Below are 20424 nucleotides of genomic sequence, written 5' to 3' on the forward strand. Positions count from 1 at the left end.
AGACATGAGAGATTTATTTCTTGAATGTTTGGCAGAACTCCCCAGTAAATCTGCTGGAACCAGATTTCTCTTTGGGTCAGAAGCCCTAAGGTCATGGAATTCATTTCTTTTTGAAGTTTTGATTCATCTAAGTCCAGACTCATGTGCATGGTCATTAGTAACCACAGGTCTTTTATTAATAATATTCGGTGAGGAAAAACTAAAAGATTAAGGATAGCTTTTCATGAAAGAGTCAATAAATTGCACTGCAAATATTACCATAGTATCATTAGTTAATCCGATAAAATCTTAAAACAGCTCTGATTTCACTTTTACGATGTTTCATGTTCAAGACAGTCAGGAATTTTGCTTCCAAATAGGAATGCTTTTTCTTTTTTTCTGTTCTAAAATCAAAGTTTATTTCTCCCCCTCCACAAATAAATTTTAATAATAAAATTCTTCTTACCCAAGTCATCCGGGCTCTATCTTTTGTGTTGTACCGACACTCAGTAATTAGATTATCTCCCTAAAACATAAAAGTGGAAGCTTTCAGATTGGAGTTTCATGCTGTTTTATTTATCTAACACATCTGTAGGCCAACAGTTTAATCTGCTATATGAATGCATGCATTAAGTAATTTGACTCAAGAGTAGACTTTTGATCTATTAAATTCTAGGTTTGCTAGCATAATAAGCAAGCAAACAAACAAATAAGGCTCTCTTTGTTCAGGCCAGACTCCACAATGTTCTAGCTGCATGACCTTAGGTAAGGAAATGAATCATCTGGGCACAATTTGTTCATCTAAAAAATAATGATAAAAATAGCACTTATCTCACACAGCTGTTGTGAGGAAATTAAATGACAGAACACACATTTAGTTCTAAGTACAGATTAAACACTTCTTAAGTGTTGGCCACAGATACTAGTTACTGTGATTATCTTCTTATTTACATTATTTACTTTAAAGGTCCTTAATCAGGTATTTATTTTCGTAAAACAGACTTGTGAGGCAAATTACTAGTAACTTATTTTTTCCAGTACTTTTCAACCTTTTGAACAGTACTGCACATAAAGAAACTAATTTTTTATGGCTCCAGGTCAGGTAAGTGGACAGGCTAGTTACAGACCAGAAGCAGCAAGCTCTGGGTAATGGCCCTCAGATTTGTCCTCGCTGCCTGGATATTCAGAGGGAGGAATCAGTATTTCAACATTTATATCCTCTCATGACATATTAGTTGAGGAACTCTGAGACAACCCAAAAAAAGCTGGTTAGAGAGCCCCAACACCAGACAACACCATAAAACGGAGTGTAGTCCTTAAGAATCTTGAGATCACTCAAACTTCATCCTTCTACTCCCAGAGGATACCAGAGAATTACTGCATGTAGAAAAGATATTGCTATTATTCTCATTTCATAAATAGTACAAATATCTGACTCTTAAGAAGAAAAGTAGGGTAGGAACTTGTATAACTATTGAGCTCAATGTCAAAAAATTTGACAAAATGAAGCATCATAAAATTTTTAAATTGTTCATCATTGGAAGGCACAAGATTCCTTTCTGTGTTGTTTCATCAGAACTTCAAGTATGGTTGCCAGCCGGGTTACACACAGTAATATAATTAGCTATGTCCTAATACCTTAGTCAAAAGAAAAAGTGATCTTATATTCACTTTTATTGCAATGGAACTTTCAAAACTTCTGATCTTACCATTACCAGAACTGCAAGCCAAGGGATTACTAACTGGGGAGTCTAGAAAAATGGTGCTTAGAGCACAAAACCTAAGTTTTATTTCCTTTGAAATCAACGACTTGAGTTGCCCCTGGGAATAGTAAGAAAAACAAGTTTCAATTTTGGAAAACAGATCAAACACATTCCGTGAGGGTTATGCAACAGCCATGGTGGGTGGCTTTGAAGCTATGGATAGGATGAACAATTCATTACACCAGGAAAAACCTGGCTAATTCTTAGCAGGTATATGCTTCAGGATTTTGATGACATTCAGTGATAAAGAATAAAAACATTCATACTGGTAAGATTGTTTGTTCTTCTTTTAGGTACTGAAACTCCTGGAAATTGAAGTCAAAATCATCATCGTAAGCAAGTAATCTCATCTCCTCCCCTTTGCGAAAATGACGCAGCCTGATGCCTCTGCCTGCCAGGTGAGCGTGGAGCAGAACAGCAAAAACATGGATGCCACTTGGCTTTTCAGCTTCCAAAGCCTACAGGAGATACAGGGGGAGCCCTGATTAGGTGTCCAAACAAGTGCAAACAGTTCACCTTAAAACAGACTTGGAGGGACAACTGAGAAGAAAAGCTAACACAATTTAAGTCAACACATGAGCTGCCAGACATTTATAATTTGGATTTTTCCTGACTTATTCCAATCTTTGTGAAGCGATACTGGCTGGGAGGAAAGAAGAAGAACTAATGCTTGCTGAGGACCAACTGATCACTTCTATCTTTCTTTTTTCTTCTTTTAGGAAGTGAGCAAACAGTTACAGCTTCTGGCAAAAAGAATCCAGTATTTTGGTAGCTTGAAAATTGAAACTCTTAAAGGGAGAATCTACTCCCACTTTTCCAGATAAGAAAATTGAACTGGGAGAATTAAATTAAATGAATTGCTCACAGTCCTACAGCTAGAGAATGATGTCATGGCAATTTAATTCATGGTCTAAATAGTCTAAATAATTCAGAAGAGCATAACCTTTCCATTCTACCATTCTTCCATACTGTCTACAACCACAATATCCTATAATTTATAAAGAATACGATCCATGTTGAAATACTTTCATTCAAGAAAAAAAGAACTATGAATGAAGCAGCCATTATAAAATACTTATATATAGTTTTCTCTTATCCAATATGTATTTTATATTAGTTATTTTTGCTATTTGGTTAAAGAAGGGTCAGTAGCTATAAATCAGAGAAAATGAGAAAAAATGAAAATAAATCATGGAAAAAACAAATATGAATAAAAAATAAAGTTGAGAAAGCAAAAGGGGACTACACAAAGGCTGAAACCGTAAAAGATAAAATGAAGTGTCCAATATGAAACAAACAAAGGAAGGGAAAGGAAGGAAAACACCAAAATTCTACTCCTGCAGCCTTCAGGATTTTAAAAAGCAATAAAGGTCTCGCTAAAATTGTAAACAATCATTTCATAGCATGACAACAAGAAAAAGGTTAGTAATAAACTTGGAATTTTCCAAACACAGTTTCTACGAGCATAGATTAATCTAGGAAGAGCAGCTCACAGACCCAGACACACCATACCTCTTCCAGGCATTCCAGGGTGCAGTGACCCTCAGACCGGAAGTCGGACAGGCCTGGAGGGATGGTGTGAAAGAGGCTTACCCAGAGGCCAGCCTCAATCACCCCAGCATCGTATTTCCTTATATCTGCCGTATAAAATAATCTCAATCCAGAATTATCTATTAAGCCTGGAACAAGAGCATTTAGACAAGAAAAATTAAAAGTGAGCTTGAGTACTTGAAAAAGTTTTCCATATTCAGCTGATATAGGTTTATTTTTATATATATTTTATTTATAAATAAATATCATTTATTTTATGATTTTCCTTAAACTCTCACAAAGGAAAGGAATACAAGCAAAGATTAATGAAAGGCAACATCCAGATTCACAAAAAAAACTTACACAGCGTACCATGGGAGACACGTTTGTATTATCTAATGATATATTCCACAATTATCTAACATGAAGACAGAAATAAAAATTCTAAGTCATTCATTAGAATATATAGTAACTCAATGGAAGTTTTATTTGATACTGTTTTGAGGTGAAGCTCAGTAACATTTACATAAAGGTGAAAACCACTGGGTCTAGAAACCATGTGATGATGGAGAAAAATATTAATAATTAACTTTCTTTATAGTTTATCACCAGTCTTTTAATAATTCATCAGTCATATAATCAACAAACAATTATTAAGAATCTATGATGTGAACAGCATAACAACAGGCCTGGTGGGGAGGAAAGATAAGGTACTCCTCTTGCTGTGACACAGTTATCATAAGGAGGGAGAGTATAGGCCCCAAACACTTCATAAATCCATTCCACTTGGAAATTAATTGACTCATTTCTGCAACAGTGACTTACCTACCTGTACACTGACCCATTGGATCAATTAGCATATAAATAATTTTGTATTAATTGTTGTGATTATTTTATTGTTCGCCTTTCCCACTACACTATAATATCCCTGAAGGTGAGGACATTATGTGATTAAGCACAGATCCAGCACATCCTTGGTGCTCAGTATTTTCTGAAAAATTGCACAAATCAGTGTAAAATCATAACCTTGAGTTTCTTTTATTGATAATTTCATATTGAATCCTTTAAGTTTTTGGTGTTGGGATATTACATAGTAAATTCAGGTTTAAACACTTGCCCCTCTTCATTTCAACATATTACACCAGTGTCAACTGCAGTTGTCAACACAGCAAAATGCTTAATATCTTCTAGTGTGATAAATGGTAGTTTTTCATATGTGCTTTTAGACAGAAAATGTTTCAGAAGCACCATGTATTTCAGACTAATTTACACCATAAAGGGAAAAGTCTATATTTCTACTTTCTGGTAAGTAATGTCCAAATGGCTTTTTAAGATTAGTGACCACATGTGCCCATTTGCCTGGCTCATTGCTGGCCAATGACTGCTGTCCCAGTGTAACTGTTTATAGTGCCCTTTTCTACTCTAAAAGGTATCCTAATTTGGATGACAAATGTATAGGTTAATTTTTTTTACAACATTAAATGCTATTTTATTTGAAGTCTGTTTAACTCTGTTGAAATAAAGGGAAAAGTTACAAAACTTTTAAAAATCATAGGTAGAATGTATACAAAAATACTCACCTTCCTTATATGTTGGATTGTCATAATGGACTTCCAGGAGCACATAATGAGGATCTAACGGAGTGCCAAGGGATAATCCAACATGAGGTGGATAGGAAAAACCCTAAAAGAGCAAAATTCCATGACACAGTGTTCTGTGAAAGTCCCTCCGAGCTCTACTCCATTCAAAAACCAAACACTCTCAATGATATTTCAACATTCTACAACTGTATTAATCTATAGTTGATCAAATAAAATGGCTTAAGAATGATTTCCTGTGGAAAGAAAAATAACCCACCCTCATATCAAAAAGCGTACATCGAGTTTTACTTAGAAGTGTTAGAATTGTAGGGGGAAAAGTGATCAGTTTACTTTGTTACATCTCAGTAATCGGTGGTCCCACCTCTCCACCAATGGCCCAGGCGAAAATGACGGTCTCACAGGTGAGGAAGGCATCGGGCATGTTAGGGTGGTAACACTCGTGCCCGTCGTCCAGCACGCTGTCACTAAAGTTGCTGCTGCACTGATAGAGCAGGATGTGATGGACCAGACTCTCGTGGCCTTTCTGAATCACGGGCTCAACCTAAGCAAGCACAGGTGAGAGGGACGATGCAATCAATAAACACCCTTCAACACCCTCTGATAGGCATGAAACTAGCATAAATGATCATCCGTTTTTCAAAGGAATAGTTTTCTCAATTGTGTAACTGTTGTGCGGTTGAAGCGTAATTTATTCTGGAGATGATGACTGATGATGATGATGGCAAGAGCAAAGATGCAATAACCATTCACTTCTCTAAGAATCATTGTTGTTAAGTCACTGAGTCGAATCCAACTCTTATGTGACTCCATGGACTGTAGCCCTCCAGGTTCCTCTGTCAATGGGATTTTCCAGGCAAGAATACTGGAATGGGTTGTCATTTCCTTCTCCAGGGGATCTTCCTGACCTAGGGATTGAACCCACATCTCCTGTACTGCACGTGGATTCCTTACCACCTGGGAAGGACTTTACTAATGTGTTGTTTGCTTTTTAAACTTGTTGTTTCCCTTAACATTCTGTGTAGCAGCTGTTTCAAAACCTGCTTGCTCTCTTCCAGGCTTTACTTTGCCTGGCACTCTCTATCTCTCCATCTCTCTGTCTCCCTCTCACAGAGGAAAAAAAAATCACACAGGCATAAACTCCTTCAGTCTCCCTTAAAATGTTATCTTTGCCCATCCCTACTGGAGGTATTGGGGCTTCCCACGTGGCACAAGTGGTAAAGAACCTGCCTGCCAATGCAGGAGACTTAAGAGACGCAGGTTCGATCCCTGGGTTGGGAAGATCTCCTGGAGGAGGGCATGGCAACCCACTCCAGTATTCTTGCCTGGAGAATCCCATGGACAGAGAAGCCTGGCCAGGCTACAGTCCACAGGATCGCAAAGAGTCAGATGCAACTGAAGCAACTTAGCACACATGCACTGGAGGTAGTAATACCTATCTTTCTATCTATCATCTATATGGTGCAGAGCATAGTACTAGGCACAAAGGAAGGCTCAATAAAGGACACTTTTATTTTAGTGATTAAAATCAAATTCTAATAAGAATTTTACCATTAGAATTTAGGAGAGAAAAAGTCATTGTAGTGATGTGATGTGTAGTGATTCAAATTAGAAGGAGACTGGAAACTGCTGAAAACAGAATGAGTGGTGATGTTGGTCCTGAAAGCATGAGTAAGGTGACTATGTTCATTCGACTGTCCTTTCTGTAAGTTCCCTTCAGAACACTGTCCAGGAAACTGGAATGAGCTAAGCACATTCTAACACCTCAAAAAGCCTTACTGCCAGAGAAGGTAGACAAATCCCGTACTTGGCTTAGCTGGACTATAGGGATGGCCACTGGTTACAGGGTTGGTAGAGCCTTCTGTTCATCTGACACAGTGATCCTTTGTGTGTTTTCAAGAGTTTGCTGTCTTAGAGCTCATCCATCCTTGTGCTTTTAGCCCTAACTACTCAAATGCAAACAATTCATTTAAAAACCTTGCTTTGCTGCTGCTGCTGCTGCTGCTAAGTCACTTCAGTTGTGTCTGACTCTGTGCGACCCCATAGACAGCAGCCCACCAAGCTCCGCTGTCCCTGGGATTCTCCAGGCAAGAACACTGGAATGGGTTGCCATTTCCTTCTCCAATGCATGAAAGTGAAAAGTGAAAGTGAAGTCACGGGGCATAAAAAGATGAAGTCTTTTCAGCTATTTCCTCCTAAGTCTTGCCATTTTGATTTTCTATATAGTCTCTCATTCATTCTTACTTTTTTAATAGGGAAAGGTCAAGGCAGCCAAAGAGAGAAGCAGTAGGCATTAGGTAGAGATTTGAATGGGCAGCCAGGCGGTCTGAATTTTTAAATCCAGCTTTTGTTTTGTGTGGAATAGTGAGCCCTGCTATGCCTAACCCACAAGTACATTTTTAACATCACATTCACAGAAAATGACCTTGCACATGGCTGTGCTTGCACTCATCTCTAGAGGACTGTATATCCTGAAGACTGAAACTGTTTTCTATTTTGCTTCAAAATGACAGTTACTGTTCACACATGGTATAACAATTACACAGAAGGGCAGCCCAGGATTTTCTGAGATTATAGTTTCCATGTCAAATTTGATTTGTGTGTGTGTGCATGTATGCTTGGTCGTGTCTGAGTCTTTGCAACCCCAAGGACTGTAGCCCGCCAGGCTCCTCTGTCCATGGGATTCTCCAGGCAAGAATGCTGGGGAGAGTTGCCATTTCCTCTTCCAGGTATTCTTCCCAATCTGATGATCAAACCCATGTCTCCAGCAGCTCCTGAATTTGACAGGCAGATTCTTTACCACTGAGCCAACAGGGAAGGCGCTTTTTTGGCCACCTCATGAGAAGAGTTGACTCATTGGAAAAGACCCTGATGCTGGGAGGGACTGGGGCCAGGAGGAGACGGGGCAACAGAGGATGAGATGGTTGGATGGCATCACTGACTCGATGGACCCGGGAGTTGGTGATGGACAGGGAGGCCTGGCATGCTGCGATTCATGGGGTCGCAAAGAGTCGGACATGACTGAGCGACTGAACTGAACTGAACTGAACTGATACTTATTTGGGTGCATCAGTACTCCAAGGGGAACAGGGAACTGCTAATATGTCTTTAGTTAAATATTCAGGCACATGTGAGGATTTTGCTATGTGCCTAGGGGTTTTCATGGTGGCTCAGATGGTAAAGTGTCTGTCTGCAATTTGGGAGACCCAGGTTCAATCCCTGGGTTAGGAAGATCCCCTGGAGAAGGAAATGGAAAATCACTCCAGTACTCTTGCCTGAAAAATTCCATGGACAGAGGAGCCTGGTGGGCTACAGTCCATGGATCTCCAAGAGTCGGACCCGACCGAGCGACTTCACTTTCTTTTCTTTCTAAGTTCAAGCCAAACCCTGTAGGCTGTACTGAGCTCTACTAGCTAGGTTCTGGATAGGAGCCCCTAAGGGCAAATGAGGATTGGCTTCTCCCAGGGCAGCTACCCTGGGCTTCCCTAGTGGTTCAGAAGGTAAATAATCCACTTGCAATGTGGAAGACCTGGGTTTGATCCCTTGATTGGGAAAATTCCCTAGAGGAGGGCATGGCAATCCACTCCAGTATTCTTGCCTGGAGAATCCCATGGACAGAGGAGCCTGGTGGGCTATAGTCCTTCAGGTCGCAGAGTGGGACACACTTGAGTGACTAAGCACAGCACACAGCAAGGCTGCTGCAGAAACTACTGGCTTTCACTGAGGCACCACAAGAGGGCACTAGAGAGCAAGGGGGCAGATTATGTGAGGCTGGATGGTGCTTAAAGGAGCTTCAAATAACTTTAAAAATTCTTAAAATAAAAAAAAAATTTTTAAGAGTAAGTGACTTTTACACGTAAAATAGATAACTAATGAAAACCTACTGTATAGCTCAAGAAACTGTACTCAGTGCTCTGTGGTGAACAAAATGGGAAGGAAATCCAAAAAAGAGGGGATATATGTACACACATGGCTGATTCACTTTGCTGTATAGCAGAAACCAACACAACATTGTAAAGCAACTCCAGTATAATTAATTTTAAAAGAATAAGTGCTTTTTTATATACAAAGCGAGTGCTGAAACCAACACCAAGTTGCCAAGCTCACAAAGCACTCTAGGAATGACAATAGTAACATCTGTCTTTTATTTAGCACCTCCTACCTCCTACCAGCCACTATTGAGTCAGTTCACATATTTCACTTACTATTTATAACAAATCTATTAGGTAAACGTTACTGTTTCCATTTGACAGAGGAGAAAACTGAGACTCGGAGGATTCTGCAGCAAATCCAATCATGGCTAGGAAGTGGTAGATGGGGATTTGAAACTAGGCTGGTCTGACCCCTTAAGTTAGTACTCTTTGAATTGCAACACATAATATTGAAGGAAGATAGGTTGGAGATCACCAACAACTTTGGAAGTTGCTGCCAGTGAGTGGGTGGATGAAAGGTTTCACATAGTCAAGTTGCCGACAGTTGTCAGCAAGAGGGTGATGACACCAGGGAGCCAGCCCCAGGAAGTGCTTCAGGAGCCACTACTGAAAATCCCCACACAATGCTGCCATCAAGGGAGCAGCGCCACACTGGGAGGGAGCCTCATGCCTGGGGAGTCTCCTACCTTCTTTTGCTACCCTGTCCACATGCCCTGGTCTCTAGGGAGAGGAGACAGACTATGGCCTTTGTGGGAGGGCAAATAACAAGGTCTCACCTGGAAACCCAGTGAAGGCTTCAAGGAGAATTAAATTGCAATCCAACCCCCAGGTTACAAATTGATAGTACAGCCTAGAAAATGAGGATTTCCTAGGAAAAATACACCCACAAAGCAACAAGGAAACTTACTGCATGCAAACCCAGGTACTGTTCATTGGGAAATATAAGAAGCCTTGGAAGAGGCAAAGTCCTTAGAAAAAAGATGTTTTGTTTTTGTTTTTGTTTCCTGTTGTGAGATTGAGAGACAAAGAAAGAGAAGTGCCTGAGAATAATATGTAGGGATAACTACTGAATAAAGTGTTGAAATGTTAGTCGCTCAGTCGTGTCCGACTCTTTGTGACCCCATGGACTGCGCCAGGCTTTTCTGTCCATGGGATTCCCCAGGCAAGAATATTGGAGTGGGTTGCCATTTCTTTCTCCAGGAGATCTTCCCAACCCAGTGATAGAACCCAGGTCTCCTGCATTGCAGGAAGATTCTTTACCATGTGAGCCAAGAGGCCGCCAGAAAAAATATGAGCTATCAAACTCTTGAAAAGAGGAGAACTTCTTGATAGAGAATTTTGAGTTGACCATGGGGGATAATTAAGTGAGACACCAATGATATCCCTCTGGACAGGAAATACCCACTTAGCACGGAGTCCAAGTTCCAGGGAATGTGAACAGCTTGATGCAGGACAGGGCCATTGGCTCATGGCACCCGGTATGGGGTAGAATTTCCCACAAAGCTTCCTGTCATGCTTACAAAGCCTAGTGCTGCCAGCTCATGGCTACCAATCACCCACCAAATGACCACTGCATATTATCTTCTGCTGCCATGACCATTCCACAAACATTTGAAGCAGTCACAGCACTTGTGTTTTATCCCCTGCTGTGATATCCTTCTTTACACCAAGGAAGAGTGAGGCAGAGACAGGCGAGCACCATCTGAGGAAGGAGACGGAAGCGCACAGAGCTCCATGACTCACGCTGCTTGGTGGCAGAACACAAGCATTTAGCACTGCTCTTTCTTGTGTCCTGGTAACAGTCCACGGGAAAGAGTTTTCCTTTGGCATCACCGCCCGATTTGAATCAATGGTGGACTTCTATACTTCTGTATTTAAAAATTTTTGAGACAAACAAGGCTGTAATGCTTATTTGTCTATCACTACTATAAGGGGAAGCACTCTCTTATTTTGATTCCTACTTCACAGATGTCACATTATCATCACAATCAAAATGGGAATCCCCAAAGTTTCCTCTATTCAAAAAAATATTGCAGTGATAAAAATTGCCACAGAAGGTCATGGCCAGATAAGGCACACAAATATAAATAAATTGGTATTTCTGAGACTGCAATGAACATTTAAGTGAATTTTGCTTTTAAGCTGAGTATGAGTTTGGCAGAAGAAATAAATTTTAAAAAATACAATTTAAAAGTGCCTATGGAAGTAGGTGGCAATGACACCGAATATTAAACTATGTCATTGATCACTGTGTTCTTGTACATAAGTGAAATTGACAGATCTAGAACAGATGGTAGGCCTGTACACGCACCGTCATATGCAACAAGCCAAGCAAGGATGGTCTAGCAGCTGTGGGTTATCTGTTAGCCTATGTGCAAACTAAAAAACAGCCCAGGAACCAAAACACAGATAAAAAGAGAGGGAAGTCTTTAACCTGAAGGATTTTAAAGATTAAAACAGTCCCTTCAGTTAGTTCAAGAAAATGGAACTTTGGGGTATTCTTGAGAAGACTTAGCAATAAAAAGGAGAAAAAACGACAGCTGCTAAGCATAGCCAAGATCAAGGCGAAAGTTAAAACTGACCATAAAGCAGTGTTATTGACTGTTGTTTTATGTTCCTGAGCATCAAAAAGCCCTTATACCGTTCCTCATGAACCCATCTTCCCTTACTCTCTTTAGCCAGGTCAAAGCAAAGTCCTTGTAACACACTGACTGCTTAATAGCTACTCATTGAATGGAAATGAAGCCAACATTAAGGAGGCTGAGTCATCAAATGCATTGCCTCCTAATTTCCTGATCTTCTCAACTCCAGTGACCTAGGCTACATCCCACCTCCTCCACCATCTCCCCGAGATGCAGTCACCAAGTCTAGTGAGTGCGACCTTTAAAAGGTAACCTAGGAACTTCCCTGGTGGTCCAGTGATTAAGAATCTGCCTGCCAATGCAGGTGACACAGGTTCAATCCCTGATCCACGCTCTGTAACAAGAGAAGCCACCTCAGTGAGAAGCCCACACACCACAACTAGAGAAAGCCCATGTGCGGCAATGAGGACCCAGCACAGCCAAAAATAAATGAATAATTAATTTTAAAAAAGGTAACCTGAGTGTAACCATGTTTTCTTAGCTTTCAAATACCAATGACCTCAATACTAACGCTTGCAAAATAAAATTATTTTTTGCTTAATTCCCCTGTACTGGGTTAAGCAGTGTTCCTGCAAAATTCACATCCACCTAGAACCTCAGAATGTAACATTATTTGAAAATATGGTCTTTGCACCTGTAATTAGTTAAGATGAGTTTGCACTGGCTGAGGATGGGTCCTAAATCCAATGACTAGTGTCTTTAGAGAAGAGAGAGAAGATTCAGATTCAGATACACAAAGAGAAGATAGCCATCTGAAGATAGAGGCAGAGATGGGAGTCAAGTTGCCAGAAACCAAGTAACCCCAGAAAGCATAAGAAACTGGAAGGACCAAGGAAGGCTTCTCTGCTAGAGCCTTCTGAGAAAGCATGGCCCTGCCAACACCTTGATTTTGGACTTCTGACTTCCAGAGCTCTGAGAGAGTAACTTTCTGCTGTTTCAAGTTACCCACGCAGCTTGTGGTCATTTATTGTGGAAGTTCTAGGAATCTAGTACAGCCCCCATCTCAATTTTTAAATAAAAAACTAACAATTTTCAGATGTGTGCATTTGTAGCTAGGTCATGGTTGTCTCTGCACTGGTTTGTGACATGAACTTATCACAAATATACATCATTTCCTCTTATGTGAATAGGTCTGTAGGTTAGTTGGGGGCTTCCCAGGTAGCATTAGTGGTAAAGAACCTGCCTGCCAATGCAGAAGATGCAAGAGATGTGGTATCAATCCCTGGGTCAGGAAGATCCTCTGGAGGAGGGCATGGAAGCCCACTTCAGTATTCTTGACTGGAGAATCTCATGAACAGAGGAGGCTGGCAGGTTACAGTCCACTGGATTGCAAAGAGCTGGACATGAGTGAAGCAACTTGGCCTGCACATGGGTGATTTAATAATATTGTCCCAAGGGTAATTTCCTGGTTTTGATAATCAAACTAAGGAAGATAAGATATTACCATTTAGGAAAATCTACTATTTTTACAACTATTTTTTGTAAGTCTAAAATGATTTCAAAATTTAAAAATGTAAAAAATAAAAAAAAAAGATTCATTATCTATAGCCAAATATATGTGCATCTTGCTTTTGATTTTATTTTAGGAGGGTTAAAAAAAGGGGGAGATAAAATGCCCTTCTTGACTGGTCTAGGAATACTGAGATCAGTGAGAAAAACAGGAGGTTATTAGAGCTCTTAAGAGCAATTTTCCATTATTTATTCTTCTATGTCTTCCCATTTAAGATATGACTTGTTAAAACATGTGTGGAACACAGCTCTCCAAAGCCAACTTGCAGTTCAATAAATTAAAAATTAAAACAAAAGGAAAGAGGTGATGGGTGGAATCTGTAATGAGCTGGAAATTTTGTAAATCCTCATCACTGTTCTTGCCTGTTCTTGTCCCTGGCATCCCATTCTATGTACCCACCCGAGGCATAGGTTGCTGTCCATGTAAAGCAGGCAAACCATCTCTGACAAAGGTTAGCCAAAGGGCATCTGTTTGATAAAGTGATGCAGCCTATGAGAACATTTCAGCCAGAACTAGCAATGCAGATAATTATAAAGTCATATGACTATTTGCCTCCCTTTCTCCCTTCTTATCTCCATCCTCGCTGGGCAGAGCTCTTTGAGAATGACAATATATCTGACTTTTAAGAGGCAACCAAATTGAGCAAGAGAACGATATCATTGTCCCACAGGTAATCCAGCCTGAAGTAGTTCAGGGTTCAAAGCAAAACCCGACTTGTTGATGTGTTATCAAGGGGCCACAGCTTGAATGGACTTGGCAACTAAAGCCCAGGAAATCATGTTCAAATCAGATGGAGATGAATAGAAGAAATGAAGAAAAGGGGAAAATTGAGGGAGAGACACCACTGGGAAATAATTATCCCCTACTGAAATCTTGAATTCTCAAAGGAACTACCGTCTTCAGGTGGGACCATGCCCTGCCAGCCACAATTGACTAGTTCAGGGGCCGGTGCCTAACACATCAATCATTTTTTTGGATTTTCAAACTATGAAAAAAGAACTCATTGTCTACTAGAAGGTGGAGACTGTGGAAGAAGCCAGCATGTGGTGAGATACAATAACAGCACACAGAAAAGTGCCAAAGATAAGACAGTCTTGGTAGGGTTTGAATACTTAACTCTGTTCCTGAAACCAGCTTTGTCTCTACCATCCTGTGGCTTATTTATTCAACCTTTCCTCTTAATTCATGAGTCAGTACATTCCTTTCTATTTCTTAAGCTAGTTCAGGTTGGGTTTCTGTTACTTGCAACCAAGAGTCCTGATTAATAATCATGTGCCTGCTAACTTGCTTCAGTTGTGTCCAACTCTTTGTGACCCTATGGACTATAGCCCACCGGGCTCCTCTGTCCATGGGATTCTCCAGGCAAGAATACTGACGTGTGTTGCTATGCCCTCCTCCAGGTGATCTTCCCAACCCGGGGATCAAACCCATGACTCCTGCGGCTCCTGCATTGCAGGTGGATTCTTTATTGCTGAGCCACTGGGGAAGCCACCGATTAACAATCACACCGTTAACCACATATCATCAATTTATCAATATGCGTGTGCATTTATGTAGTACTATCTGAAAACATCTCTTTTTCTCTTAGGAAATTTGCCACGTAAAACTACTTTGCTTTTGTTTTACTCTTTTATTTTAATTATTACTCATAATTGGATCTGTGTAAAATTACTGCAGATGGTGATTGCAGCCATGAAATTAAAAGACACTTACTCCTTGGAAGGAAAGTTATGACCAACCTAGATAGCATATTCAAAAGCAGAGACATTACTTTGCCAGCAAAGGTCCGTCTAGTCAAGGCTATGGTTTTTCCAGTAGTCATGTATGGATGTGAGAGTTGGACTATGAAGAAAGCTGAGTGCAAGAGTCCCTTGGACTGCATGGAGATCCAACCAGTCCATTCTAAAGGATATCAGCCCTGGGTGTTCTTCGGAAGGAATGATGCTAAAGCTGAAACTCCAGTACTTTGGCCAGCTCATGCGAAGAGTTGACTCATTGGAAAAGACTCTGATGCTGGGAGGGATTGGGGGCAGGAGGAGAAGGGGACAACAGAGGATGAGATGGCTGGATGGCATCACCGATTTGATGGACCTGAGTTTGAGTGAACTCTGGGAGTTGGTGATGGACAGGGAGGCCTGGCATGCTGCAATTCATGGGGTCACAAAGAGTCGGACACGACTGAGTGACTAAACTGAACTGAATTGAACTGAAGGTAATAACAAAGTTACTTCAATAAAATGCCCTTGAAAGACAATATGGGGAGAGAAATCTACCCCTCTAACACACATAAGTATCTCTATCCCTTGCCTATTGATTCCTGAAATTCCAAGGCACTTAATATTAAACATTAAGCCTGTTTTACCTGGTGAATATGCAAGTATCCTTGAGAAATGTTAAACATTGTGATTCTTAGTCATTTACTTCTGCATGTGAATTAACTAGGTACCTTTGCCAAACAGTTCAATAATGATAAAAAAAAGATATAAAATTACCTTTAAGAGCGTTTATAACACAACATAGTGTATATATTGTTCTTTGAATTCTTAACAGACTATTCATGACCTACAGTTATATATTAATTTTTTGTTAATTGAAATTTTTAATAAACTAGAGACCACCAAGCTACTCTAAGAAAATTTAAATTAACTATAAAATTAATTTTATAAATTTAAATTTAATTTATTTAAATTTTTATTTAATTTATAAATTTGCTATATGGCCAGTAAAGAGTAGTTGAATGACCTGGAGGTTTGGAGACCAAGTTCATTTCCTGGCTGTGCCATTAACTGTGTCTTGCTGTGTGACAGGACTTTGAGCAGGTCACATCACACTAGTGCTTACTTTTTATCAGGCTCTAAGATTCATGTTTATATAGAGACTCAGTTCAGTTAAGTCGCTCAGTCATGTGCTACTCTTTGCAACCCTATGGACTGCAGCACACCAGGCTTCCCTGTCCATCACTAACTCCTGAAGCTTGCTCAATTCATGTCCATTGAGTCAGTGATGCCATCCAACCATCTCATCCTCTGTCATCCCTTTCTCCTCCTGACTTCAATCTTTCCCAGCATCAGGGTCTTTTCTAAGGAGTCAGTTCTTTGCATCAGGTAGCCAAAGTATTGGAGTTTCAATTTCAGCATTAGTCCTTCAAAGGAATATTCAGGACTGATTTCCTTTAGGATTGACTGGTATGATCTTCTTGCAGTCCAAGGGACTCTCAAGAGTCTTCTTCAACACCACAGTTAAAAAGCATCAGTTCTTCGGTGCTCAGCCTTCTTTATGGTCCAACTCTCACATCCAGACATGACTACTGGAAAACCATGTCTTTGACTAGATGGACCTTTGTTGGCAAAGTAATGTCTATGTTTTTAATATGCTGTCTAGGTTGGACTAGACATATAAACATTATATTCATTTAATCCTCAAAACAACATAATGAGCTTAGGTAATAGAATTATCACATTTTCTATAAATGGAAAGTAAAACACATATAAATTAAGAAACTTGCCCAGGTGTCAAAGCCCTGTTTAACTTCTGATGGCCTGGACTGTGAGTCGGTGCTCCTCACGACCACACTGACTGATGCACTGGCCTCTTTATCCGCAGGGTAGTAGGTGGCAGTGTCTGCTCCACCGAGATCACGTCAGGTCTCCATAGCCTTTACTGTATACCCATCATCCAGATTCTGTTGTCTAATTTCTAATTACTTCCCCTGAGAGTCCTCGGAGGCATAATCTTGCACTCACTTTGCAAACAGCAAGAAGTGCAAGATAATGTACATTGCTCTAGGGAAGGTGAAAAGGGAGGATGAATGTCTAGCAATCTTGGGTCAAGTGGGACAGCTCTAAACATACTTCATATGCTATGGACTGAATGCTTGTGCCTCGCCCTGAAATTCATGTATTAAAATCCTAACCCCCAAGCTTATTACAAACAAGGCCTTTGGGAGGTGTTTAGGTCATGAAGGCAGATCCTCATGAATGGGATTACTGTGCTTGTAAGTAACCCCAGGGTGCTGCCTTGTCCCTTCCTCCATGTGAGGTTGCAGTGAAAAGACAGTCACCTCTGAGGAAGAGGTTCTCACCAGACACCAGAGCTGCCAGTGCCTTGGTCTTGGACTTCCCGGCCTCTAGAACTATGAGAAATAAATTTCTCTTGTTTATAAGCCACCCGGTCTGTGGTATTCTGTTAGATCAAACAGGCTAAGACATTGAGAATAAGTTAAACCTGGAACGACAAAGCCATCATAGCCTTGCTTGGCTCTTTCCATAGCCTTACTCTGCCCCCTACTGTTTTCTCCTGGTACTTCCTTAATCAATCCTTCCTACATAAATTCTTGTCTCCAAGGACTGCTTCTGGTTACCCAACCTAAGACAAGTAGTGTAATGGAAGAGCATTTTTGGACCACATTTTCTTGGATTTGAATCTTTCTCCATTACTACCTTATTTATTTTTCTTGAAATATATTTGACACATAACACTGTGCAAATTTAAGGTGTACAACATACTAAAAGACTTGATTTGAATTTTAAATCTGTATACATAAGACTGAGATGTATTTTCTCTACAGAGATCTTTTTCTGAATTACAGCCTCCCTCCTTTCTCCAAAAGAAACTAAGCTACATTGACACTTAAGGGTGTTTATATACAGTTTTGAACATAAACATTCCTTATCATTTTGCTCTGAAAATCCTTTCTCTCAAAGAGATGCTCTCCATTTAGTCATGCACTTGACTAATCAACTAAGGAAAAACACAAAAAACCACACACCTATATCTAGTCTACTGTGCACTCTGTGTTAGGTGTCAAAGGAGAAAGCAAAGAGGCATCAAACATGACTCTGACAGTCATATTGTTAGGGGAAGCACACTGACTCAAACCGCCCACCCTGGCCAGGCACCATAGTAACCATTTGCGTAAGTTGTTTTACAACAGGAGGTCCTGCTAAGGAACACGGAACTAATAAGCCCCACCAACTGCAAGAGTTCAGGAAAGGTCAAAAGAAGACATCACATGTCCAACCACCTCTCAGAATCCTTCTCACTGTCATCCATCTTCACTGAACAAGGTGTGCACCACTCAGGAAGGACTCTGAGTCAGAATGATTGGCTAAAGACTACCCAGAAACTAATCCCATCACCATAAAACCTGAGACACCAAGCCACGTGGCAGAGCTGTTCTCCTGGGTTCCCTTACCCTACTGCTCTCCAAGGGTGCCCTTTCCCAATAAAATCTCTTGCTTTGTCAGCACATATGTCTCCTTGGACAATTCATTTCCAAGTGTTAGACAAGAGCCCTGTTTCGGTCCCTGGAAGGAGTCCCACTTTCTGCAACAATATGGTTCATATTCTAGAACGGTAGAGAAGTATAGACCGGAGAATGATAATTTCTGGTTGCCTCCCAGCACTGATTCCCCTAGATTTCCCTACCAGAATCCTGAATTGCTTAGCTATACCAATGGGCTAAGAATGATTCCTACTTCCCTTATGTGGCCTAAATTCATTTATGTGATCCCATCCTTGACATGAACTTAAATTGGTCAAATCACAGGGACTTTTCCATGGTGACTGATGGAAGAGACGTCCTCTCCTTTCCCCAAGATGTGAAAGAAAAAATGTTATGTTGGGAGTTGAGGCCACCATTTTCCTAACATGAGAGAAAACAGGCCAAGGATGAAAATAATAGAATAGTAAGGGCCAAAGTCAATGAAGCTGAAGTTCTTGAAACATTATAAATCTCCAGACTAACAGATTTGCCTGAAATCAACACAAAGCAATGCTCAGTTGAAATGAAAATCAGTTTGGTGCTGATAGTAATTGTCAATGACAATAATTTTCTTCCATCACCCTTCATTTCTTTCCTCTCTTTAGACAAATAACGCAAACTGAGATGAGCACTCAAATCTGGATTAAGTTATAAGCTCTGTTAATTAAGACTTCTGAAAAAAAAACAAAAACAAAAAAACCCACAAAAACGAGTTCCCAAAATAGCTAACATCTGAGTTTTGGGTTCTGTATGTAACATATTTGAAAACCAATTTTTTTTATGAGAACACTAAATATTTAGAATATGCCTCTGGTGGCTCAGACAGTAAAGAATCTGCCTGCAATGCAGGAGATCTGGGTTAGATTCCCGGGTCAGGAAGATCCCCTGGAGAAGTGAATGGCCACCCACTACAGTATTCTTCCCTGGAGAATTCTATGGACAGTCCATGGGGTCGCAAAGAGTCAGACATGACTGAGCAACTAACTTTCACTTTCAGAGCAATATGGCTCATCCTATTTTGTATTTCCCACATATAAAATACCCTTCAAGCAACTTTCCTGTCATAATATTCATCCCAGTCCACACCTCCTATGCATCCTACCTGAATTATAGCAATAGCCACACACTTATCTTCTTGAATGTACAGGAGTTTGCTTTCTGAACCACACTCCATATCCAATACTTTGGTCACCTGAATCTAAGAGCTGACAAAGACCCTGATGCTGGGAAAGACTGAGAGCAGAAAGAGAAGGGAAGGCAGAGTATGTGATGGTTAGACAGCATCACTGACTCGATGGACATGTATTTGAGCAAACTCTGGGAGACAGTGAAGGAAAGAGGAGCCTGGTGTGCTGCAGTCCATGAGATCACAGAGTTGGACACAATTTAGTGACTGAATAACAACAACAACAACCCTATCCCAGGAAAATCGCCTTTAGAAATCATGCTGAAGAGGGTGTGGAGAAAAGGGAACTCTCTTACACTGTTGGTGGGAATGCAAACTAGTACAGCCACTATGGAGAACAGTGGGAGATTCCTTAAAAAACTGGAAATAGAACTGCCTTATGATCCAGCAATCCCACTGCTGGGCATACACACTGAGGAAACCAGAAGGGAAAGAGACACGTGTACCCCAATGTTCATCACAGCACTGTTTATAATTGCCAGGACATGGAAGCAACCCAGATGCCCATCAGCAGATGAATGGATAAGAAAGCTGTGGTACATATACACAATGGAGTATTACTCAGCCATTAAAAAGAATACATTTGAATCAGTTCTAATAAGATGGATGAAACTGGAACCTATTATACAGAGTGAAGTAAGCCAGAAAGAAAAACACCAATACAGTACACTAATGCATATATATGGAATTTAGAAAGATGGTAACAATAACCCTGTGTACAAGACAGCAAAAGAGACACTGATGTATAGATCAGTCTTATGGACTCTGTGGGAGAGGGAGAGGGTGGGGAGATTTGGGAGAATGGCATTGAAACATGTATAAAATCATGTATGAAACGAGTCGCCAGTCCAGGTTTGATGCATGATGCTGGATGCTTGGGGCTGGTGCACTGGGACGACCCAGAGGGATGGTATGGGGAGGGAGGAGGGAGGAGGGTTCAGGATGGGGAACACAGGTATACCTGTGGTGGATTCATTTCGATATTTGGCAAAACTAATACAATATTGTAAAGTTTAAAAAT

General features: G+C 40.5%; 1 protein-coding gene across 1 annotated transcript in view; it reads right to left on the reverse strand.

The window, feature by feature from the left end:
• Positions 1-20424, reverse strand: part of MOXD1 (monooxygenase, DBH-like 1) — a 99185-nt gene that overhangs the window by 20701 nt on the left and 58060 nt on the right. Inside the window, exons 6-10 of the mRNA XM_010839691.1 lie at positions 5235-5414; positions 4853-4955; positions 3255-3421; positions 2009-2200; positions 446-505 (exon numbers count right to left, since the gene is read on the reverse strand). Coding sequence (XP_010837993.1) covers positions 446-505; positions 2009-2200; positions 3255-3421; positions 4853-4955; positions 5235-5414 — 702 coding nt within the window. The remainder of the gene's footprint in view (positions 1-445; positions 506-2008; positions 2201-3254; positions 3422-4852; positions 4956-5234; positions 5415-20424) is intronic.

This window comes from Bison bison, unplaced genomic scaffold, assembly GCF_000754665.1.
Source record: "Bison bison bison isolate TAMUID 2011002044 unplaced genomic scaffold, Bison_UMD1.0 scf7180017864132, whole genome shotgun sequence".
Lineage (NCBI taxonomy): Eukaryota > Metazoa > Chordata > Mammalia > Artiodactyla > Bovidae > Bison > Bison bison.